At 41.6% G+C, this 26777-nt stretch overlaps 1 protein-coding gene across 6 annotated transcripts in view; it reads left to right on the top strand.

Moving 5' to 3' along the window:
- LOC129718112 (uncharacterized) overlaps positions 1 to 25939 on the top strand; it is a 58267-nt gene extending 32328 nt beyond the window's left edge. For 3 of the 6 annotated variants that reach the window (XM_055668538.1, XM_055668534.1, XM_055668535.1), the window contains exons 2-3: positions 24569 to 24938; positions 24997 to 25939. In XM_055668538.1, the coding sequence (XP_055524513.1) occupies positions 24571 to 24938; positions 24997 to 25726 (1098 nt within the window). In that variant the 5' untranslated portion in view covers positions 24569 to 24570 and the 3' untranslated portion in view covers positions 25727 to 25939. Of the gene's footprint in view, positions 1 to 11870; positions 12114 to 23808; positions 24464 to 24568; positions 24939 to 24996 lie in introns of those variants that run through there. The other 3 variants (XM_055668536.1, XM_055668533.1, XM_055668537.1) reach the window with 3 other exon arrangements.
- Positions 25940 to 26777: the final 838 nt, after the last annotated feature.

Genomic DNA, 26777 nt, shown 5'->3' with positions numbered 1-26777 from the left:
ATGTCGTGTTGCAGGCACTCTCACACGATTTCTCTATAGGCCGTAGAACTGCCCCTTTACGTCATCCGTCTTATCGTTTGTCGGCGCGTACATATTGATGAGGCTGTAATTGAAGAATCTGCCCTTGATCCTCAATGTGCATAGACCGTTATTGATAGGCCTCCACCCAATGACACGCTTCATATGATTCCCGAGTAGCACGAAACCGACGCCCCGTTTCGCTCTGTCATCGCCACTGTAGTGGATGTGGCACTTGAATGAAGTGCCCGAGGTCGGATTACCCGCCCGGAATCAACGTTCTCCGGTTTTGGGCCACCGCACCTCTTGTATAGATATATGGCCTTTGACAAAAATGTGTGTTTTGTGTGTCATAACGATTCCTCTGAACAATACTTTCGTGTAAAATGCAAACAACAAAAGTTAAGTACAAAAAACTAACTTTTAAATAAAATCCATGTTATTACTTTATAACTTTTTACCAAAAACAGATAGGATTTGCATTTGTTCAACAAAGTTTCATACTTTTGAATCTTCTACAACTTTGCTGAATAAACTATTCTTCTATCTCTTAACACGAAAAAGCTAATTTGTTTCATTTTAGTATAGTAAACTTTTCATACTTTTTGATAATTTGCGATTATACGGGTCAGTCATACAAACAATTGTTCCGAAGACACTTTTAAGCTAGGATGAAGGTAAAAGGCGCTATGGAATTAAGTTCCACTTTTTGCCTTATGGGACCCCTGTGCACTGGTTCACCGATCTTCCCTTGGTTTCTCGCATCCCAGTCGGTACCACGTGGAGGTGTTGCTGGGCGTTATGCTATGGACCACACTGGGGTCTATTTTATGCTAACTACTGCGGAAGTACCGCTGATACGCTCTGCCTAGCCATTTACCAACCTCTGCTACGAATAATTCAGAAGTTAACACGAATCGAAACTTGGAGCATCGGAACTCAACTCGATCCGGCAAAATGTGAAGGTGGAAGTTGTAGTCATCCTAGAAGTGCGGTCGCCGAAGACGAGATGATGGTAGTTCCGAGAGGTTGTTCCTATCACGGGAACAACTTTCAAATAACACTGTAGTAAAATTGGCTGCGACAGAGATGAACGAAGTGTCGGTTTCGTCATACAATCAAAACAGAAAAAGCGGGTCATGAAGTGGAGGCTCGTTAGTGGCCGTTTTGTGTGTTATTAATCAAGTGAAGATTCTATGGGTTTCTCGATAGAAATATGGAGGGTGTCCAAAACATGACATAATGATCTTCACCGAGCACTCAAACGCATAGGTTGGAACAAATAGTTTTTTCGTCCAATTATTGTATAACAGCAATCTGTAGGACATATTTTGCACGGAGAGTTATCCCAAAACACACATGGCAATACCCTAATGGCTTGCTCTCAGATCGATCATATTTTGGTTCACGGATGGCTCATAGGCCCAAACGTCGACTCAGACTCATACAAGTTGAGCTCCTCGAAGAAGTTACGGTGAAACATTTAGTAGTTGTCAGCTGACAGAGTTGCTGCAGAGTACAGACGGAATGTTTACGAACGGATTAGTGAACCGGCTTGGAATAGATCAATTAGGCTTGGAATGAGCTAAAAGGTCACAAAACATCTGGGAAGGACGGCATCCCAGCCGGAGTATTCAATGTCTAGCAATAGCAGCTTTTGCATTGCCGCAAACAAAGACTTGCACACTTAACGAGGATGACCACCGCATCGTTTTTTAGGGAACACGGAAGTCAAATGAAACAAGAAAAAAAGCAAAGCCTTGGTACTACATTCCGATTCGGAACTCGACCTTCTGTTTATCATACACAGATTTCGCAGCCAACTCTTAAGTGTACAGGACAACTGCGGGGCTAGCGCTACGATCCTACTGACACAAACAGTTTCTCCCGAGCCGAGACTCGAACCTACGATGACTGGCTTATTACGCCAGCATCGTACCTCGAGGCCAGCTGGGAGGGTTAATTAAACAAGAAGATGAACTCAATTCACTTCACTGTTCAGGTGCTTCATTACGAATACCTGCTAATTTTGACGCCGTCAAGAAACCAGACTGTTGGATATTTTCATGGCCAAACGATGCATTGAAAATAACTGCTATAGGATCGGCCAAAGAAATTGAGTACCGACAGAACACCACTATCATTCATTCTGTGCCGAACACGCATCAGTATCGGATGTGTTTGGTGATCGCTCCGATAGAATATAAAACAAAAGACGCGCGAGCAAGTGTTGACATTGTTTGCCTGGTCGAGTGAAGGTTCAAGGTCGCCCGCCTTTGTGTAACTGTTTCGCATCGTGGCTGTTTGCTGGTGCGTAAGCCGATTTGGCTGCTAAGTGATTTGTGCTACAGTAGTGGACGAGAATCTCAACACAAAGGAGGAAAAGAAGAAGCCAACAGTTGACAGCGAGTTGTGTCGCTGTGCTGAGTGATCACACACCCGGCTCGCTGCTGGTGGCTGTTTGGAGCTGCTGTATTGGTGCTGCTGGCTGTAACGGCTGCAGCTTCGACCGTTCGGACAACTAACCCTGCTGAAAGGAGAAGTAAAGAGGTACGTGTTCTGTCGGCGCTAGTGCGCTAGATTTAGCGCGATGGATGTAGATCCCTCGCCTCCCGTGCCACCATCCCCGAACCCCTCCGACTCTGTCCCTCCTGCCAACCCTTCCTCTGTTAATTCTCCAGTCCCCCCTCGCCCCAGGCTTTACCCGGACGGATCTCAGGGCAGCTTTACTGTTTTCTTTCGTCCAAAAGCAGGACCGAAATCGAAACCGTTAAACATCCTGCAGATTTCGAAAAACCTGACGGAGGGGTACAAGGCCGTGACCGAAATCTCCAAGGTCAGACCCAACAAGCTCCGTGTCGTGGTCAGCGACCTGGAACAGGCCAACGCTATTGCTCGCTCCGAGCTTTTTACACGCGAGTATCGCGTTTACATACCCGCACGAGACGTGGAGATCGACGGTGTCATAACCGATTCGAGTCTGTCGGTCGAGTGTATCTTGGCAAGCGGTTTTGGCTGCTTCAAAAATGCTTTGTGTCACGACGTAAAAGTAAAGATCATAGATTGCAAGCAATTGCGGTCTGTGTCTCTTGTCAACGGCACAAAAGTGTACACTCCGTCAGACTCGTTTCGTGTCACGTTTGCCGGTTCTGCTCTCCCTAGCCACGTCTCGATCGATCGGGTTCGTCTGCCTGTGCGATTGTATGTACCCCGTGTTATGAATTGCACCAAATGCAAGCAGCTAGGCCACACAGCCGCCTACTGCTGCAATAAGGCACGATGTAGCAAGTGTGGAGAAACTCATGCGGACGATTCTTGCAGTGTAAATGCTGAAAAATGTATTCACTGCGGGGAAAATCAGCATGAACTTTCCACATGCCCGGTGTACATGCAGCGCAGAGATAAAATCAAGCGGTCACTTAAGGAGCGTTCAAAGCGATCTTACGCTGAGATGCTGAAGAAGACCGTGACCACTTCTACCATAACATCGAACCCCTTTGATCTGTTGTTCTCTGATGAAACCGATTCTGACGATTCACCAGCGGGAACAACTTATGCCAATCCTGGGGCGTCTAGAAAGAGGAAAAATATTTCCTCTCCTAAACTTCCCCGAAAAGGTCCTAAGATTTCCCAAAGTGAAATGAAAGTTACAAACAAACCAAACAGTGCTGCGGAAAAACCGAAGCAAACTCTTCCTGGGCTTGCAAATTTAAAGTCCCAGAAGGAGTTCCCAGCACTGCCAGGAACATCTAAAACTCCAGTTGTTCCTTTTGCACTCCCAGTTGATGAAACAAACTCTGGATTAGTGAAATTTTCTGACATTGTGGACTGGATTTTTGAAACTTTCAATGTACCCGATCCAATTAAAATTTTTCTTACAGCATTCCTCCCAACAGTTAGATCATTTTTGAAGCAGTTAACTGCCCAATGGCCCCTTCTTGCAGCGATTGTATCCTTCGATGCCTAATTCATCTGCGTATACGAAGGATTCTATCTCTGTCTTACAGTGGAATTGTAGAAGTATTTTACCAAAAATTGATTCATTTAAAGTTTAAATAAATAGAAACAAATGCGATGCATTTTCCCTTTGTGAAACTTGGCTTACTTCAAATATTGATCTCAACTTCCATGATTTTAATATTATTCGCCTTGATCGAGACACCCCATATGGAGGAGTACTTTTAGGGATTAAAAAGTGCTATTCTTTCTATCGTATTAACCTCCCATCGATTCCAGGCATCGAAGTTGTCGCATGTCAAATGACAATACAAGGTAAAGAGCTTTGTATTGCCTCAATATATATTCCTCCCAGAGCACAGGTTGGGCAACGGTTGCTCTTTGATTTAATAGAACTTCTTCCCTCGCCACGTATGATTTTGGGAGACTTCAACTCTCATGGTGTGGCTTGGGGTTCCCCCTACAATGATAACCGCTCCTCTTTAATCTATAACCTTTGCGATGACTTCGACATGACTATTTTGAACAACGGTGAAATGACACGTATCCCGAAACCTCCAGCGCGCCCAAGCGCTTTGGATCTATCCTTATGTTCGACGTCGCTACGGTTGGATTGCACATGGAAGGTAATCCTCGATCCTCACGGTAGCGACCATCTGCCTATTCTTATTTCAATTACTAACGGTTCAACTCGCATGCGACCAATTGACATTCCGTATGACCTCACACGGAATGTCGATTGGAAGTTATACGAGGAAATGATTTCAAAAGCGGTCGAGTCGATTCAACATCACCCACTACTTGAAGAATACAACCTCCTCGCGGGCTTAATCCTCGACGCTAAAGCAAAGAAACGCGGATATTGGCGTCGGTTCGTGAACGAGACGTCGAGGGAGACATCGATGAGCACTCTTTGGAACACAGCCCGAAGAATGCGGAATCGCGTAACGGTCAACGAAAGCGAGGAGTCTTCAAGTCGGTGGATATTTGATTTTGCCAGGAAAGTATGTCCGGACTCTGTTCCTGCGCAAAACTTTGTTCGCGATACGTCTCCGGGTCACGACGCGATAGAATCACCTTTTACGATGGCAGAATTTTCAGTTGCTCTCCTGTCCTGTAACAATAACGCGCCTGGGTTAGATAGAATCAAATTCAACTTGTTGAAGAATCTATCCGGCAATGCCAAGAGGCGCTTGTTGAACTTGTTCAATAAGTTCCTGGAGCAAAACATTGTACCGCAGGATTGGAGGCAAGTGAAGGTGATCGCCATCCAAAAACCAGGGAAACCAGCTTCTGATCACAACTCTTATAGGCCGATTGCAACGCTATCCTGTATCCGGAAATTGATGGAAAAAATGATACTCCGTCGTTTAGAACACTGGGTCGAATCAAATGGTCTACTATCAGATACTCAATTTGGCTTCCGCCGTGCCAAAGGGACGAATGATTGTCTTGCGTTGCTTTCAACAGATATTCAGCTCGCGTATGCTCGCAAAGAACAAATGGCGTCTGCGTTCTTGGACATTAAGGGGGCTTTTGATTCCGCTTCTATTGACATTCTTTCGGGTAAACTTCACCGACAAGGATTTCCTCCAATTTTGAACAATTTTTTGCACAATTTGCTGTCCGAAAAGCACATGCATTTTACGCACGGCGATTTGGCAACTTTTCGCATTAGCTACATGGGTCTTCCCCAGGGCTCATGCTTAAGCCCCCTTCTTTACAATTTTTATGTGAATGACATTGACGCATGTCTGGCAAATTTATGCACGATAAGACAACTTGCAGACGACAGTGTAATCTCTGTTACAGGAGCCAAAGCTGCCGATTTGCAAGGACCATTGCAAGATACCTTGGACAATTTGTCTGCTTGGGCTTTACAGCTAGGTATCGAATTCTCTCCGGAGAAGACTGAGATAGTAGTTTTTTCTAGGAAGCATGAACCTGCTCAGCTTCAAACACAATTAATGGGTAAAACGATTTCTCAGGTTTTGGTACACAAATATCTTGGTGTCTGGTTCGACTCTAAAGGCACCTGGGGTTGTCACGTTAGGTATCTGATGAAAAAATGTCAACAAAGAGTGAATTTTCTTCGTACAATAACCGGACAATGGGGGGGAGCCCCATTTCTGCTTCCGCTCCGCAACAAACACACATTTGATCAAACTCGAGCGAATACAATATCGTTGTTTGCGTATCGCCTTGGGTTGCATGCAGTCGACCCATACGATGAGTTTGGAGGTCTTAGCTGGAGTACTACCATTGAAAATTCGCTTCTGGAGCCTGTCTTCTCGTATTCTTAATAAATGTGAGGTCTTGAACCGTCCCGTGATTGAAAATTTTGCAAGGTTAATCGAACTTAATTCTCAAACCCGTTTTATGACATTGTATTTCAATCACAATTCCCAAAATATTAACCCTTCTTCGAATATTCCAAATCGTGTCGACTTATCAAATACTTCTGATTCTACTGTGTTTTTCGATACATCCATGATATAAGAAACTCGTGGAATCCCGGATCATTTACGCGTGCAGCAGATCCCCAAAATTTTTTCCAATAAATATCGAAACATCAACTGCGACAATATGTTCTACACTGACGGATCACTTCTTGATGGGTCCACTGGCTTCGGTATTTTCAATAACAATTTAACCGTCTCCCATAAGCTCGATAATCCTGCTTCTGTTTACGTCGCAGAATTGGCTGCAATTCAGTACACCCTAGGGATTATTGAAAAAATGCCCACGGACCATTGTTTCATCTTTACGGACAGTCTCAGTTCCATTGAGGCTCTCCGATCGATGAAAGATGTTAAGCACTCTCCGTATTTCCTGGGGAAAATACGGGAACATCTGAGTGCATTATCCGAAAAATCGTATCAGATTACCTTAGCGTGGGTCCCTTCTCACTGCTCGATACCGGGCAATGAGAAAGCGGACTCTTTGGCTAAGGTGGGCGCAACAAACGGTTGAATTTATGAAAGACCAATTGCCTTTACTGAATTTTTCTCATTTGTGCTTCAGAATACGATCATCAGTTGGCAAAATGCTTGGACCAGAGAGGAACTGGGAAGGTGGTTACATTCCATAATCCCCAAGGTGTCGACGAACCCGTGGTTCAAGGGGTTGGATGTAGGTCGGGATTTCATTTGCGTGATGTCCCGGCTTATGTCCAATCACTATAGATTTGACGCGCATCTCCGTCGTGTTGGGCTCGGGGAAAGTGGTATCTGTGCCTGTGGTGAAGGTTATCACGACATAGAGCACGTTGTTTGGTCATGCCCTGGTCACCGTGACGCCAGGTCTAAATTAATAGCTTCCCTGCAGGCCGAAGGTAGGCAGTCGGCTGTTCCTGTTCGTGATGTCTTGGCGAGCCGTGACCTATCCTACATGTCCCTTATATACGTTTTCCTGAAATCCATCCACGCCCCAGTTTAGTCCTACCCCCTTCCGCCTGCATCCAGCTTAACGACAAGAACACGTTAAGACCCCGGATCCGGTAACAGCAATCAGACCCGTACGATACTCTCAAGGCCCGAGTGGCCCAGCAGCGGAACATGTGCTTACCTATGGCAATGAAAACCATCATACAGTAAACCAGTGCTTTTAATGCAAAATATTATAGCTTTAAGTTACATTTAGTTTCAGCTCGTAGTCGGCAGCGAGGATAAAAAATTTGCTTTTAGTTATTAAGATACTTTAGAAAGTAAGCTACCAGAAATAATTGGTGCCGTTAAACATTAAATTGTATTTGTGCCGTGTCAAATAAATTATAGATGAACAAAAAAAAAAGAACACCACTATTTTTTATTTCATCTGGCTCTGCAGCAGTTCCTGAGTCTCCTCGTTGCTGAAAGCAGCAAAGCTGGAGTTAGTGTGAAGGTGGGCAGATTCAAGAGGCCACAAAAATCGGGACTGTGCCTCTCAATTGCTTGGTATATACCGGGAAACGGGACGCTTAGCACACCACACGAGGGTCCAAGTTGGCTGCTAAACCGGAAGCATGAGGCTGACGCGATTGAACCTGAACTTCTGCTATGCGGTGCAGCAGTTGCTTCGTTATCGGACATTGCCATTGAATTGGACCCCTACCGTATCCCTCTTGGAAATTGAAACGTGTAGCGGATAGATCCGGTATGGAGATCATATGGACGACAAGCATGTCCCAAACCCGGCAATTTGCGTAGACCTAAAATGAATGAGCAGTTGTTATGCTTCGCCGCAGTTACAAAAAAGTTCGCTCAGGTGGTGGTCAATCGAGTAACTGTGGATCTGATGGATCTAACGTCGGTGGTGATTGCGGGTGATTTCAGGCTGACGAGTAGGGAAGCCACTTTATGAATCAAAGGGGGAAGCTTTGGCGAAGCTCAACTAAGACTGGCCAACGTCGGTGCTAGAAGCACTTACAGTAGAAACGGTGCGGAGTCGATCATTGACGTGACGTTCGTTAACCCGGGGCTGATCACGCACTGGAGGGTAGGCGATGGCCACACTAAAAGTAACCATCAGACGGTTAGCTTTTACGTTGACACCAGGCCTGTTTTGATAGAACATGCACCAGCGGCAACAGAAACCCATGCGATGACACCTACAGGATTGTAATGGTCAAGGTCATGGGTGTGTCAGCCCCAGCGGAGTAGTCACGAGCGATGTTATAGCGAATAATAAAGGAAGTTTTATACGCCACGAGCCAAATCTCACCACAAACAGTGAGTCACGGCAGTCGCACAGAGGTTGGGAAGCCGGTTAAGGTTACGGAGAGTGAACTTATTGAAATCATGAACTCCCTTAAGGTGAATAAAGCTCTAGCATATAATGGAATTCCGAACCTAGCTATTAAGACGGCTTTGAGGGTAGCACCCGGGTCCACCAGCTGGTCCATCCAGGAGCATGTAGAGACCACCAAGAGCATATAGAGAAACGGGCTCACACTCGTTTTCTGAGTGAGTAGTAAGGAATGAGCGAGGGATATGGAGGGGACAACACTCCTCAACATTATCACAAGACTGGTGTTGAAAACTGCCGCACGTTTGTCGTCGCTCGCGCAAGTTCACGGCTATTCAAAATTTCGATCATAAAAAATTAGAATTTTTAGTTTGTTCTAACAATCACGAGTGAGTAAGTACCCACACAGATATTTTCCGAGTGGGGTCAGAAATGTATCCCAATCACCGCAGTTGTAGCACAAGGTTTCATCCAGGGTCCGGTGTTATATAATGCCATGTATGACGGTAAGTTAATTGTGGGTTTTGCGGACAATATAACTGAAGAGATCAGTCAATTAACTATATCTAGTTGGAGGCCATGACATCGTCCATACATGGTCAGGGGCGTTAGGTACTTCCTGTTACCACGGTAAACTGGAAAGTACCTACAAGCTCATGTGTCTGAGAGGCGGGTTCGCCAGAGAAGACGTACAGTGTTTCGACCGTGATATGTGATACGAGAGGTATATCTTTGATGGCCAGGTGGCAGCGGGTATGGTCCCCCTCTACCAATGATGGATGGACCCGCCGACTCAAGATATCCACATGGATCGAGAGGCGCCATGAGGATGTTAGCTTTCATCTGACACAGATTTTACCTGCATAGCTTTGAGCACGTGGAGTCACTAATGTGTCCCAAATGATGTGCAGCTGCGAAATGGTGGCAATTGGGGCTCGTCGTCGCATTCTGTATTTTGAGGGCAGTTAAAACGGCTGCTTCCAGATCGTTCTCGAGTTCCAAGACACCAGTCGACCGGTCAACCTTCGAAGACCAGCGAAAGCTAACTCCTCGTCTCTAGGTAGCTATCTATGAGGAATATGAAGCAGGTACGTGCATCAAGCACAATGACTACTCTCTGATGCAACACCTAACGGAAAAAAGGCTGGATACCGGCGGGCTTTAGCAGGTCGGATCCAACAAACTGCACCTCTTCCCCTGAGTCTCTGAAAAAAAAAAAAAGATCCTAGAGGTCACTAGGAGTGCCAGAAGTAGCAGATCCCGGCTCAACATCCCTAACTATTGTCTGTTTATAGGCTGACGTTAACTATTTCGCAAATATTTCACATTTTCATCAAGGGATGCTGGTTCCTTACTATCAAGAATCACGTTGAAAGGCATGCTCGAGTGCTGTTCACAAGACTCCAGAAGTTTCGAGGGTGACATCGTGAAGTTCTTTTTTAATCTCGTACCCAACCTACATTAAGTTGTACTATGACTATGGGTTGCATGGCGATACAATATCCTCTGTGCTGTGTTGCAATCACGTTTTAGCTATCTAAACTTAGAGGCACCTAAAATGACTGATTAAATTAAGGGGTATTCCAAGAAGGGTAACATGATATGAGCTGCCATAAGGTACAGAAAGTGAAATGATCAGATTTGAATGGACAAGGTACATGCAGAATTCATCATTGTCGAAGTTAAATTCGCCGCTGTAAAACATCACATCCAGAGTACGAAAGCATTCACGAACTCCATTTCATTAACGAACGTAGAGCTAGCAGATCTCGGGGTTAAATCATCAGAAAGAACAACACTGTTGTCATTAGTCACCTTATAATGATTCTTCAATTTTCGTTCGATGATCATTTGTTTTTTTATTTGTTTACTATAATTTATCCGACATTAGTCTTAATGAATAACAGAGATTAAAGTCAAGTCTACAAATTCTTTGATTCGTTCAACTTATACACAAACTTGCGGGATGGTTCGCCTCAAATAGATCTTCTACGCTCGGAAAGGTCCTAATTGCAGCAGTGATAGGTTCGTTAAGCCTAAATGGTGTGCGTAAAATGCGGTGTGTAGTAGGGCAGTTGATCGTAAGGATCATTGAGAGGCACTGAAGTTTGGCTGGAACAGGAGACTCGGTGAATCTATTATGCCGTTCAGTATTTTCGCAACAAATGAAACTTGTTGAATTTTACGACGACGTTCAAGCGTGTCAAGACCAAGTGATCGACAGCGGTCAAGTAATCGACACGCCAGGGTAGGTCGCGTAATGCAAGTCGGACAGATCTATCTGAACACGTACGATTCACAGACACCATTTTGACTGATAAGGATACCCCTGAAGCTACAATTTTCAAGTAGTGGCCGTACTACAACCAATCTTTAACCGCAGCATTGCATAACTGAAAAATAACACGAAAAGTGAAGGCCTCATATTGCATCCTTGCGGAATTCCAGATTGATTTGTGAATTGCGACGAAACACAGTAACGAAGCTTTACACGTTGAGTTCTTTCACATAAATATGACCTCAACCATTTAAGAAACGGGTGCGATGCTTCTAAACGTGAAGCTTTTCGCAATAATATGCCATGGTCAATTCGATCGAAATCTGCCTTCAAATAAACTGATTGACAAGCCAAAGCACCATGACATGATATACTATACAAACTGAAGTATAAAATTTGATATATTATTTGATTTACTATAAAATTCCCGTTTAAACCGTGTATACATTTTCCCAGCCTAGCAAATGAGGCAGGTAACTTGCGAAACAACAACGTTTGCTCGGTATCTCCGGAGTGCGATGAAGCGCTTAGGCATACGCGTGGCTCGCTTTTTGATTCTGCACTGCTGCACGTCGCCCGCCACCCGTATCGGAGAAGATCGGGAAAAATGAAAAAAAAAACATGTTGATCAATAATTGATCAACAAGAGAAGAAAAAACAAACGCTACCGATATGAGGTCGTTATCCGAAACCGCTCATCTCACTTCATGGCCATGTGGAGTTGTGTATGTAACTTTTCGCGGTTGAAAAAAAACTAACACTGTTACGTGATTTTCCACCGTCACAATTGGGATGCACATTTTTTTTTTGCCGTGATTTTTTAATGTATAAGTGGGGAACTCGCAAGTTTGGTTGTGCACTAGGTACGTATTCCATCGGGAGCGGATCGACTGTCAGAGACCAAAAGGAGGAAGGAAAGTTTTGCGGCATATTCAAACATACCGCAACCGGCAAGCTCGAGACGGCATCGCAGTGCCAGCTTTTCGTGGCTAGAGACGTGTGCCGTCGCACAGCAGTGGTGTGGTGACAGTCAAAAAGGAAAACTAGTCGTGGAGATCCCGTTTATGTTTTTTTTTCGCGAGATGTGCACCGATTGGCAGCAACATACAGCAAACGGACAGCTTGTGTTTTGTAAGTGAGTGCCCCGCAGCTTGAAGCTATTCATCGAAGTTAATTGGACCTTATCAGAGTAGATTCGTACTGGAAGTATACAGTTTTTTTTGTTTTAGTGAAAACCGATAGGCATGTGAAATTCGAAGACGTGCGGTTTTTCTCTCATTGCATTCAACCTGTAATCTATTTCATATTAGTATATCTAATCTATTCCTTGTTTTTAAAAGCTTATACAGTGCGTACGAATGCAGTATTTGAATTAGAACACTTGTGTCTGTTGATTTTGAGTCCTTCACTTCAAACTTGACTTTTATGTCTGTAATCAGGTATAAAGTTGCCAGACACCTACTTTCTGGATTTGATTTACAATTCATCCTGCTCTCCTTTTCAAGTAAATATATTCAAAACTTATTCAAATTGGTTACAGATTTGTATCATCATCCAATGTTTTTTTTTTCGTTATGATTGGTTTTCAGCAGTGGTGGGCACCATTCCGCTAATTCGCTAAAACGCTAATTAGCGACGCTAATTTTCAGTTAGCGGTTTAGCGGTTTAGCGGTTTCGCTAATTTTTGAGCTGATTAGCGAACTGTTAGCGTCGCTAGAATTTTGACCTTCGAAACGCTAATCGCTAATTCGCTGAATTTGTAGAGAAGCGACAAAAAAATATTTACAAAATTTGTGAGTTGCTGATGGCGTACATAAATTGATTCGAACGATGAACGTACTTTACGGCGAAAATTACTTTATAACGTATGTTTCATTCAAGAAACGTTCATTTGTCTCAACTGTCTAATGTTTCTCTCTTTACGACATAAGTGCAAGTCAGTCTTTTTACCATAGAATGGGGTTCCATTTAGCGTACAAGCCACTAGAGCATCCTGGAATTATGGTAACTTCTTCGATTCAAATAATAATTGTGTTGTTTATGGAAAAAATTTTAGAGTAGATTTTTTTTACATACAAGCAAAACCAATTTTGCTGCTCCTTGTTTTTAATTAAATCCTCAGGCACATACTAACAGACGTAATATTGGAACCTAGCTTCATTGTCACGAAAAAAACCATCATTTCAAATTTCTACTGAAGCGATGCGCTACCGGCTTGATTACTCCGCTTTGTCATCTTTCCCACCTCTCACTCTCTACAGGCAACTTTCCATCTGCATGGAAGTTCGCGTATATGTTTCCGGTTTCCAAAAAAGATGACAAGAGAAACGTCGATGATTCCCGCGGAATCTCCGCCGGGAATGCAGTCTCAAAACTGTTCGAATTGGTCGTGATGGAACCGATTTTTTATCATTGTAAGCCTCTTATCTCTGATACGCAGCATGGATTCAAGCCAAAGCGTTCAACAACAACGAATCTTCTAACGTTCACCTTATTTGCAATGGATATTATGTCTGAAGGGCACCAAACCGATGCTATATACACTGATTTGCAGGCAGCCTTCGATAAAATTAATCACAACATTACCATTGAAAAACTCGACCGAATTGGATTTGGCGGAAACATTTTACGCTGGCTTCAATCGTATCTTGCGTATCGGCACATCATGGTAAAATTTGGAGACAACAGATCGCAAGAATTTCATGCTTCTTTCGGAATCCCACAAGGTAGTCACCTTTAATCTTCATCCTCTACTTCAACGATGTGAACTGCATTCTCAGTCGCCCCAGAATATCTTTTGCCGACGACATGAAAATTTACGCCAAAGTGCTGATAGCATATCTGCTATACCGTTGCCACAGCCTCGCGAAATTTGGGAATGATAATGAGAATGGCCAAGAATTTCAGGGACGTGTATTGCAAAAGTCTATATTGCTCATTAGTTCGCTCGACGCTAGAATACTGTTCAGAAGTGTGGAGCCCTCATTACTTTAATGGTGCCAACAGAATCGAAGCAATTCAGCGGAGATTTGTACGTTTTGCTCTTCGACATCTACCTTGGAACGATCCTTACCAGCTCCCCAGTTATGAAAATCGCGCGCAGCTCATCGGCCTTGACTCTTTGAAAGTAAGACGTGATCTTTCACGAGCTATGTTAATTGCTGATACCCTGATGGCGAGAACCGACTGTGCTGTAAAACTGGGCAATATCAATCTTATCATTAATTCCAGAGTCGTTCGGAATAACCTTGTCCTGCGAATTCCTTTCGTCGTACAAATTATGGGGCAAACGGAGCTCTTAGTGGACTTCAGCGCGTTTTCAATAGTGTATTCTCCGTTTTCGACTACCATCTACCTCGCTCTAGTATTAGGAGTAATTTTTTAAATATATATTGAGTCTGTTGATGTTGAACGAATAAATAAATAAAATTTACAGTTAAACCACAGTCATTGCGTGACAGCGTCGTCTAGGGAGCTGTCATGCAGTCTGATATATTTTTGTGGTTCTCAGTTTGACACATGCACGTACACTAGCACTGCTTTTTTTACAGAAACTACTGTTATCTCCCAAACGAAGAATTGATTCAGAACTTGCTAGAAATGTCTGTTGGTCTGTGTCTCAAGTTTGAAGATCGTATTGCAAACTTCGAACCTCTCATTATAAAGAGCATTCAAAAGTAATTATTTTCGTTTGTTTTTATGAGCTATAAATATGGCCATATGACAATCTACGTGTTAAAAAGTTAGCGATTAGCGAAAGTTCCGCTAATATGGGTTTAGCGTTTAGCGTTTAGCGATTATCGAGCTAAATATTCCAGCTAGCGAATTATCGATTGGCGTCGCTAAATTTTCAGTTAGCGGTGCCCACCACTGGTTTTCAGATTTACCCTTGTCAAAAATTTTGTCAAAAGTATCCTTTTTTATCATTCCTACTTCAGCTCAGTTAGTTACAGGTGGATGATTTGTGCGAACGATTCATCGTCCTGTCACACGTCGACCGTCAATTTACGAGAAACTAATGCGCATCGTACGGTGCGGGAGGATGGATATCATTAGATGTCAATGTGGTAGTCCTTTGCACACGGGTGGGAGTGTCTGCAGATTTTATTGAGAATGCCTAGGCTACCGCCTAGCTACAACAGTGTGTTGTGTATGCATGAAAAGGGTCCTAAAAGGAAATCAAATTTACGATAGGATAGCTTTTCAATCGAATTTTCCTCATATGACAGTCAGTCGTACAGCGATAATTGGACTCGATGTAGCATACGATGCATGTAGAGATTGCTTCTAACTCAGTTTGAGAGAGGGTTTCTTGGCAGACTAAAAATGGATTATGGAATCACTAATGTTAGCAACATCATTGAATTGAATTCAACAGGTCAATAATTTAAGGTGTTTAGAAATCGGGTATCCATCCTAGTGATCGACATTGGAACGGAAGATTGGGTTCTAGTGGGATCCATTCCGGTCAACCGGAGTTTAGGGAATCAACTAATAACTAAGCGGATATTAGAAGACTTGGTGTTTGGGTATGTGTGAACAATGATAAACAAATTTTACACTCAAATTTTGTTATATTCATAACATTGCGTTATGACACATAAGGGGTTAAAGACACATAAGGGGGGATAAAAGGGTGGTGCAGCTTGTATCACCAAGTTTTTTTTGTCATTTTTTGCTTGTCATTAATTTCTGATTTTTTTTTTTCATATTGCAGTTTAAAACTCACATCCGGCCATAAGGTGCACGACTAAGTTCTCGTTCGCTTTTAAATAAAAATAAGACAAATAAAAATAGGATTATCGAATCACAATCAACATTTCCGCTGCCAAACAGGTTTGATTAAAACCAAATGGTTTTGAGTCCAAAAATGGCCCAGTTATTGCGACACAGTTAATGCGACACAGTTAATGCGACACAGTTAATGCGTAACTTGTGAAAACGCTATTTTATGTTTGCTGCGGTGAAGCTAACATGAAATATCGTTTTCACAGGGAACTTATTATCTATTTCCGAGTCTTATGCTTCTGAAAAAGCGAAGTTCGAAGTCGACCGTTTGTGGCTTCAGTACCGTTTTACCTTAGGGGATTTTTTCTTGTTTGGTGTTCATCGGGTCATTTCAAATGAAATTGAAGACGGTCTCAATTGACGGAGACACTGTCGCAAATTACTCCTTCAGCGTTGTCATATGAAATTAGCACCGCATCATGTCATTCGATGATAGTTTTCTAACACTATTATCCGCAGATAGAACGCAGATAGATGGTATTCAATAAATACGTCACGCAAGTTATTTTTGCTGTTGATTAACTAAACTGATATTGGCGTCCTACGTTTCATATCGTCACGGTTTCCTTAACTCCTCGTCTCTACATATACGTGAATTACAGTATGTGAGCATTTTGTCTCCATCAGCGCTCAATATAATTTTCAATTGAAAATCATCAGTGCTAATCTCAATTGAAAATCATTTTATTCCTTTTCGAGCCCTTTTTTGTGTCAAAATCAAAGCAAGAGCATTCGAGTAGTTTTCATTTCACTCACAAAGTCCTCGAAAATGAAACACATGTTTTTCAATTGAATACGACTGTAAACAGCATCACTGTAATCTGACAATTGTCAAGCTCTGCTCGTGTCTCACTCGGTAACATTAGTATTAAAAAAGTAGTAGGGTGGTATTCAAGACACGACCGCATGACGTTGGACTACGGTATTCTTATATTCCATTAAAACAAATAATAGAGAGAATTGCAACTCTAGTATTTGCTGCAATTTTATCTAACAGTGCATTTCTGGATGCTGAGACGTTAAAACGTTATAAATAATAATATATACTAAAAGAATGGATATCTTTTATCCATTCAACCGAAAATTTTAAATTTGAAAATTGTTTGACATTTAATCGATAAAACTCATGCTAGGTTAGTTCCAGCCCAGCATATAACTTCATGTATTTGAAAAAAAAAAAACGTTTGGTTCAATAGCTCAATATAGCAAGAGCTCAATCACACGTTTTTCGGTAGTTGTTATCAAGGTTGGGGCGAGTGACAGGAAAATATCTTAACTTCTTCAGTTGTGATTTAGAGCATTTCTAATTGTTTTGTTATTTTTCACGATAGCGACAAGTTTGTTTCTTTCTCTGTGTGCGAGAAACAAAATCAAAACCGCGCACCGAGAAACAAAAACGAAAATCTAATGAATGCTCATTGAGAAAACTTGCAACTTTTTTTACCAATAACTTATGATACTCAAAAGAACCCGTTTTGATCTAAATCAAATTTCTAGTAAATAAGTGTTGATCATTCATAGGTAGTAATTTTTCCTCGATGAATAAAGACTGGCTGAAGAAGTTAAAATCGCTGCTGTAAAATCAAATTCACAACTGTGTTCGTTAAGACGTTTTAATATTTTCAATGACAATAATAATCTTCGAAAAACACCCGCTAGTTATTCACACACATGCTATAACTATCTAAACACGCGTTAAAACTATTCATACACACGCTGTAGCTATAGCTATCCATACACACGCTATTCCTTTCCATACATCCGATACAACTATCTATACACACGCATAAGCTATCCAACCATGTGCTATTACTATCCATACATACGCTATAACTAATCATTACACACGCAGCAGCTATCCACACACAAGCTATAACTATCCGTACACACGCTGAAGATATACACGCAATAGCCATAATATGCTACACTTGCTAGTGTCTTACACACGCTATAGCTAGCCATACACACGCAACAGCGCCATCCCTATCATCGCAAATGTCATAGCAATACAGATGCACATACGCTATATGTGCACACTGCACACACACCCAACGTTTTCACCCAACGATATCTGAATTGGATTACCGCTGGTGGGGTCCAACTCAGATCGAAGGAGCACCGAACTGAATGAAGAAATGCAGCTTCCCACTACCTTCGCCGCTGCTGCCTGATACCACCGCTCTGGTTCTGCTGCAGCTCAGTTTGGCCGCTGGAATCAGCCACCGCTGCTGATTATACAAGACCGGCCTGGTGGCCTTTCACTTGTTAACTGAAGACTGCTATGAGACGACACAGGCTATTATATAGCCCAAAGCAAAAATCCATCCGCGAGCAAACAAGAAGCGAGCTTGTGATTGGTTGAATGTGCACGACTTTTAACACAACTTTTAACTAGTTTAGTATCGAAAACATATTTAAATTTTTATATGACAATCTTGCGCAATATTTCCCCTATCAATCAAGCCATTGGTGTTTAGAATCTGTTCAGTGGTAATGATAAAAGAAGCATTTTAAAACGGTGTTGAAACACCTGTTGCAGCTACCGAAAGCGAGCTCGTTATTGGTTGAAAGCTGTGAGACTGTTTACAAAGTCAGATCGGTTGTATCCGTTAGTGTCGACTGTGCTTGTGAAGAGAGGTGGTGATTGGTTGCTCGTTATGATTTAGACAATCGATGTGATTTATCAATTTTTCAATAGTGTATCTCGAACAATAGGTTATTTTTGTTACATAAATTCAACCGTAAAAGAATTTCTGATCGGTTGATGCCAAAACCTCAAAATTCTGAAAAGAAATGACTGATATATAAGCGCTCAAAACCTGACCACTTTTCCCTGGTTTTCCCCGGTTGAATTACTAGATTTTCAAATTCAGGTGCCTAACTTCGATATAGACGTTAGTCCAACGTCAAAATGGACTTCTTACGGTTGGTGATAAAAACCTTAATTAATCCACATAGCAGTGAGACCCACCCTGAGGCAGCTACACCTTTCATTCGACGCTAATTTTGTCGAAATCGGTTCAGCCATCTCTGAGAAAAGTGAGTGAATTTAGGTAGTCTTTGCAATTTGTTTCTTTTCATAGTTAAGTTTCACATTTTTAAACATAACAGGCAAAGTAATAGTCCGATTGCAAAAAAAAAACAATAGGGTCTTATGGGGCAACTAAACCTACCATATTATGAAAATTGGTCCAGCCATCTCTGAGAAACATGAGTGAGATTAAATAGTCTGCAGAACACGTTTGAAAGCACGTTGAAAAGTTGCACATGCACACCATACACCACACACACACACATACAAACACATACATACATACACACACATACATACATACACACACATACACACATACACACACATACACACATACACACACATTCACACACATACACACATACACAAACATACACACACATACACACACGCATACACACATACACACACATATATACAGAAAATGCTCAGCTCGTCGAGCTGAATCGAGTGATATATGCCATTCGGCCAATGATTGTTATACCTTTCTACGGGAAAGGCAAAAAACTAAGATAAAATAATTTGCCCATGGATAAATTTTTCATGGAAGTTACCGTGGCATGGGGTGAAATTGATCACCCGAAAGTTCGTGATAAAAAATACTAATCAAAAGATACTGATCTTACAACACTAGGCAATGTTTACGTGTCCTAAAATGCAGTTTAACCCTTGCATGCCCGGTGCAATTTTACATATTTTCGAAAAATTCTCCTAACTCAATCAAAGCTCAATCAAATTTGATCAAACTAGTTTTCAAATAACAAAGAAAGTATTGAATTTACTTACAGTAATCTCAATTGAGGGTTCATTACGTTAAATTTGGAGAAGTGAGTAAAGTTTGATAAAAGCTTAAAAATATAATTTTCAACAATGATTTATCCATACCATTAAAGTTATACTGATGAATTCGCCGGAGACCACAAAGATTTTAATTTCAGAGTAGACGATAGAAATTTCACCAATAGCAATAGAGGTTTTCCAGTACTTACCAGTACTTGTTTTAAATATATACCTATTTCGGGAAAAATGTACATGAAGCTAGTTAACTGGAAAATATAAAAATTATTCAATTTCACCCCGTTCCATGATAATGATATTAGTTTTCTTGACAATAATTCTACGCCCTCGCGAGCGGCCTTCTGGTAGTTAACCGGATCATTCGCCATGGCAGACGAAAACATGCGAGTAGGTTTCTTCGTTTTATTTATCAATTCCTCATCAGTTCTCGCGTTAAAATTGTTGGAGTAGATCTTATGCTTCAGGTTTGCCTAGAAATTCTCGACGGGTCGCAGCTGGGGGACGTTGGGCGGGTTCGTCGACTATTCAACCGGTCTCTTCTAATGATCGTTTCCAGTAGTGGGCCGACACCAGATCCGGCCGAAACACCGCGTCTCCGCCCTTATGTGTATTTCTTGATGAACGACGCAACTTCCGGAAGGCCCTTGTTACTATAAATTTCCTTGTTCACGGCAAGCCCGAAGCGAAGGCAAGGCTTTGTCATCTCTTTCTCGCTGATTGTCAGCCACAGCAGCATCTTTTTGGGGATCTTGGTGTGTGAAATGAACATCACCTTGGAGCTTTCTGGTTTCGCGGGAGAAACCCTACCAGTCGTTGCCATCGATGGTAAAATAGGTCTCATCGTCCATCAGCACCGCCATGTCGCGATTCACTGGAAAATCGATTTGACCATCTTATGTAGCCACTGTCGCTGCGCAATCGCCTGCAGGTCTTAGACCAGTGGACGGGACTGCCGCTTCCTGACATATATGTCCATGTTCACCACGTACTTTTCCACTGGTTGGCCGGTTACTTTCGTCCCACTTCTCGGCCAAGCGCTCGCAGCGATGTAGCCAACTTTTCCCTCGGCCTTCCTCTTCAGCATTCTTTGGAACATCTTGTCGCTCAGGGTCGTCGGCCGACCGTAATCGGGCTTTCTCCCGATGCTCTGATTGTCCCATCCAATAGTTCTTTCTGCTCCCACGCAAAACGAGTAGCTACGGCTCTGACAGTTGAACAACTTTTCACTGCTTCTGACTTTAGTCACTTTACTAGTCTGACGGAGTTGAATCGTGAACCAATTTAAACTGTCATAACGGGAACCAGTCAATGGGCTTTCTATACGAATAGTTCACGTGATAACAGTTTTAATTGGTGCCCGAATCCACTCCGCCAGACTTTAAATATAGGGACTGTACTTCTAACTGCTTTCAACTGATTCAGACAGTAACAAGGCTCGCTGTCTGAACACATTCGTGTTCAAATATGTCAAACGAGTACTCGCCACCACAATGCTTTTCCCTATACGTATTTCAACTGTTTTTTAGAAATGATAATTACACACGTTGTGTGCGGTGATTCTGGAAATTGCTTATATCATTAATCGTGCTATAATATTCCTCAACAAAAATAGAATGATGTAAACAGAAATAAACTAAAATGAAATCACCAAACAACTCTTCGATGCGCAAGTGTCATTCCACCATTCTTTTTATGTGCGAGAGCCGACGGTTGTTTTACATTTACCAGCTTTCAGGAGGGTGCGTTTTGTGCGATGTTTTCGTTAAGCTATGTGAGGAGGTTTACGTGCAATGCAAGCTGTTTCTAAGAGGGAGGCTCAAATTTACTTTTATTTATTTATCTATCAGCTCTATTCAAAATTGATTACGAATAAGTGAAGTTTTCATTTTCACAAAATAAAAGAAAGAAACATGAATGAGAGACAGTTTCTCTAGAAAAGAGTCAATTATAACTGAAAAATGCTTCTAGCTATTAAAAAAGTAAAGTTACTATTTTCAGTTTTCGATTGATATTATCGTTGACTTTCATTAACCCAAGAGAGATAATCTAATTTTGGCGTTAAGGTGATTCATGAATTTTGAATCATTTAAAATGAAAGTTTTTGTTTAAAATTTAATAATGAGCGCTCATTACGGTGTTAACGGTTCATAACAAATACCAGGATTCAGTTTTTTGTAAAACGGGAACGAATTCGCACTATTTAAAAAAAAGAAGAGCGCAATGTCAGTAAAAGCGAGGAGTTAAACTTACGAATACTTTCTATCTAGGGTTAACTAATGGATTTTGTGTCCATATACCATTTATGTCTTTATTATTTTTCATCATTTACGTATTGTTATACGATTTTATCCAAGTAGTCTTCAACCTTATTTTTGTTGTGATGATATTCTAGGCAAAATACTGCTCTTAAAAGTAATTTTACACAGAAAATGAAGGACGACTATTACCAAAAGCGACAGTTTTTTTTTCTAGTAAATACTAAATGGTTAGAGGCAATGTGGCAAATCGTTCTCCGATAAACCTTAGTTCATCGACTCGATCTTTTAATTACGCCTACACAAATTGTCGACTATCAATAAATCATGATGTCCATTGAGCCGCTCATGTACGGTACGTATGAACTGAAATCCATATTACACTAGGTAACAATGTTCATACAAGCAAATTACCGCGCTCCAAAAAATTCAGATGTACTTTCTCAAACACCGATGATGCACAGCACACATGCATTGCGTCGATTCGGATTAGAGGGTGAACGAAAACAAATCAATGATTCATCAGCACGATACGCCAGGATAGGAAAAAATGAAAACATTCCGTTGATCTGGTTTACATCATGAAACCGAACAAATGAAAGTGAATGCACACTGATGGCTCGATGCAATCATTCAGGGCTGGGTTACAAATTTGTTTGCAGATAGTTGACAGCCAACAAGTTAGCTAATTTTGCTAGTGAGCTTAGGTTAAAGCTCCGCTAGTTAATTCTCAAACTAACAGTATTGCATGACTAACGTGAAATTTTGGTACACGACCCTGCATTTAATGATGTTTTTTTGCAAAGGAAAATTTAGAGGCAAATTAACAGCATCTAATGTGGCATCAATAAGTTTTCATAAATGTTGCTTTTATTGGTCTATTAATACTGATTTACATCAACAATCGGGTGGGAAAGATCTTTAGAGTAGATCGATTGACATTCAACTTTTGTATTTTCCAATGCATGAATTGTTTGGTTCGAAGTATATCGCTGCCATTTTAGAATACTGCTGTAACTTTCTCATTTTCTGAACTTTTTTCGCTTACTAAACTAAAGACCCTAGTTAGTATATAGCTCATATAAAGACGAACATAGACAATTACTGAAAACGATATGTTTTTTCAAGGATCAATTTACATTTCGTGTAGAAAAGTCAGAAATCCATTAACTCACTAGAGTGGCTTATATTATTTGGCAGAACAAATCAGCGTGCGAGGTAACAGTAATGGGGCTCATAACGAGCAGAAACGTTGGTCGGAAATCTGTTGTATGGGTGTTAGTATCAGCAAACAAAGCATGAAATTCAATGGAATTCCTAAATTCTGCATGAAAAGCGCAACAGAGATTGGTTGCTGGGAGTGATATTGTCTACTTGTATCAGGGTAATGATTGAGCTTTTACACCTACGTGCAAGATTAAATGTTTTCACTAGACATTCTGCTGTTTTTTTTTTGTTTCCGTCGCTGAAATGGAAAAATTTATAAAAGCATTTCCACACCCGGAAAAAATTGCCTGCGTTATTTAGGTCTAATTCGTTGTTTTGATTCCGGTGGCACAAATTCCCGACGTCTCATTGAGCTGAAATTTTGCAAAAGGAATTATTTCGTGAAGCTGAAACATTTTAGCCATACCGCTGAACGAAATTCCAAGGCCAAGTTTTTCCTGATGTTTGTATACATTACTCCAGCGCTAATAGTGAATCGCTTGTAAGTGACTTAGTCACTATTTTGTGTAAAACCACGGCGGAGATTTTACTTCGATTTATTTTTACGAGAACCAGTCACTTCGTATCCTGTGTTCTGAACACATAACTCAAATGAAAAATAATTCATTTGAATTTTAAAGGCCTATTCAATTCACTTTCTATAATTCAAATCTAAAACGTCCCAACCGTCATTATTATTTTACTGCAAATCGGCCATTAGCCCTCTTGCGTATGTTGCAAGATGTAGAACATGATTTTTTCCACAAGAAGTGCCGTATTTGTCATTTGTTTTTTGCCAGTCTTGAGCTGTTCTATCGAAAACTTCCTAACTCCACTTTCTAAACGTAAGTGATCAATTGTAAGCAGCAGTTTTGCTCTTGCAATGTATAGTTTGATTCCGCCACCTCACTCCTGCAGGCACTATTCAAAAGTTGACTGAATTTAGTGAATTCAAAAGATTCCCTAGAATACCTCTATCACACGCCAATACCAACCGCTAAAAATGAGATAGTTGCAACAAAGTTGAGCATTTTTCCCAAATAGGTTAAGCTTAATTCAGACAGTGGAAACGAAGCATAGGATAAACGCAGCCGACAAATTGCAACTAACAACGCATCTAGACATGCAGATATGCCCTCTTACATTAAAATGGTTGCTCACTCGAATGTAAACGATGTCTCGACCAAGCGATTAGCTGCAAGACCACGTTCGGGACGAGCAAAAAATGGTCCTATTTAGAGCAATGCACTTATAACAAACCACGGTAGGGGAGAGCAAACTCATTAGGGTAATCATCTTCATCGGCTGCGGCTGGCGCTTGGAGTTATGTACTTTTTTTCCTGTCGGTTGTGAAGCCAGCAGTTAGTTTGATTATTTGCAGGGTGGTGTGCGAACCTGAAAAATGTAATGAAACGCCGCAGCTCCGAAGAACCGCGAGCTAATTTCCATTTCAACTATGTTTCACTAATGAAAATACTTACACTTTTCACTTTTTTATTTCTTTAACAGAAATGGGTTTCTTGGTTAACTGTCGTCGGCGAGGGCTTGATCCACGATGGTCACTATTGGTAGCGTTGTTGATGAAACTAGTTGTTCTAACTTCCAGCGACGGAATAAAACTACCGGATCAAACGGATGCTGCCCTAGCGCAGTCAGTTGAGGGACGAGCTTCGGCGGTACCTGCAGTCAGTCCGGTCGATGGCGAAGGCCGTCGACAAGGGAAGCATTTGCTTGATTTTGTTGGTTTAGGTACCGGACCGAATGTGGATCCGTACCTGGGACGAACAAATGCTCAGTGTCTGAATGGTGAACTTGCCGATTGTTTCAAATCACAGGCTCTTAACACATTTACGGACTTTTTTGCACGAGATGAATATCAGTAAGTACCGAAGGATAATAAAAACCAGCACCAATTCATTTTTTTTTCACTCTTACAGATTAACATCTGAAGCTCGAATCGTTCGACTGCCAGAAACGCAAGTTCGCTCCCTACAGTATGAGGGCTTCGAGTACTCCGAAGAACCTCGCCAACTAGACTCGGAGTGGGACCAGCTGTATAAGTTTGGACTTCGTCAGCTTGAGCGCTTCGTCAAATCCACAGCCCTAGAATTCGAAATCCCAGAAGATCTTACAGAAGGCGGTCGCTATTCTGCACGGTTCATCGATGAAATTTCCGACGAAATCGACGTTATCGAAGATAAGAAAGCCCCACTTTTCACTCGTCACCGGCTGAAGAAAATATTTATCCCACTGCTGATTATTTTGAAAATCTTCAAATTGAAACTGTTATTTTTCCTGCCAGTTATACTGGGATTGGCCAGTTTCAAGAAACTCCTAGGTTTCGCTGCAATCATTATACCAGGAATTATCGGTTACCTGAAACTGTTCCGACCGAACCAAAGCTGCTGTACAAACGATTTGTTCGCAAATAATTACCAACCGCAGTATTCACCTCAAGGAGTCGGTTCAGTTAGTTACAACCCTTTTAAACCTCACCAGAGCCACTATTCTCGCCCAGGACCGAATTTTGCTAGTCCTTATGGCAATTACTATCGTGATGGTACGGATTTGAAGGGTGGAAGTGTGAAGTTTGGTGATGAGCAGGCCTATCAGGGCTATTCCGAATACCGTAACAATGATAAAGACATAAAGGCAGAGAAACAGTAACACATGGATAGCTTTAATGAAAATGATAACGTAGCTTTTGTATATAGGAATAATCCAAATCGAGTGAATGAGATGGCTAGTAGAGTGTGGTAGATTTTACTATTCGTATGTTTGTTGTGTGTCTCGACTTACCAGGATCGAAAACGAATCGTGATAGTGTAAATAATGACAGTTAGGAAAAAATAAATTTCTTATCGGAGAAAAAAGAATTCATTCAAGTTGTTTTATTTTTATTATGAAGCATTCACGTACCGTTGGTGTAACGTTGCAACATTTATTTAAAAATAAGGTCTCGATCATGCAGGGTACAGGAGTTATCGGCCAAATCAAAAATGACAATTCAAAAAAAAATTAGCTTCCACCAGGGATGGTGTTCTACACGATTTTTGACGTGGGGTTTCATCTTTTTTTCCTGTAGGAGCCTATGACCACTGCTACCATTAGTTAGATATATTGTGGTACAAATGTTTCGTCTTACTTTAGTAGAGTGGCATACCACAAAAGTCGAGAATGGAATTGAAGAATAAAAAATGAGCGTTTTCATGCATGTTGTATACCAGAAGACCGTGCATCTTCTTCCACCGCGCACATTTACCGAGTGCCACGGAGTCGACGACTTCTTCCTGGTTCTTTGCTGAAGATAGTTTTGGCGGCTCTCTCGTCAGACATTTTGGCTACACGTCAAGCCTACAGAAGCCTGCTCCAATGTATTAAAGCAAAGCCTTGGTGCTACATTCCGATTCGGAACTTGACCTTCTGTTTACTATACACAGACTTCGCAGCCAACTGTTGAGTGTACAGGACAATTGCGGGGCTAGCGCTACGATTCTACTGACACTAACAGTCTCTCCCGAGCCGAGACTCGAACCTACGATATCTGGCTTGTAAGGCCAGCAACGTACCTCGAGACCAGCTGGGGAAACAGCTCCAAGTATTACCTTCACTAAATCAGCATATTTGTACACCTGGTATAACTCGTGGTTCATGCGTTCGCGCAATACTGCATTTTCCAATTTATCGATCTCAGAACTTTACGCTCAAACACTCCGTG

The sequence above is a fragment of the Wyeomyia smithii genome, chromosome 1 (genome assembly GCF_029784165.1).
Source record: "Wyeomyia smithii strain HCP4-BCI-WySm-NY-G18 chromosome 1, ASM2978416v1, whole genome shotgun sequence".
In the NCBI taxonomy this organism is placed as follows: domain Eukaryota; kingdom Metazoa; phylum Arthropoda; class Insecta; order Diptera; family Culicidae; genus Wyeomyia; species Wyeomyia smithii.
The sequence above is the reverse complement of the archived record's forward strand: the minus strand, read 5'-3'. Positions and strand labels throughout refer to the sequence as shown.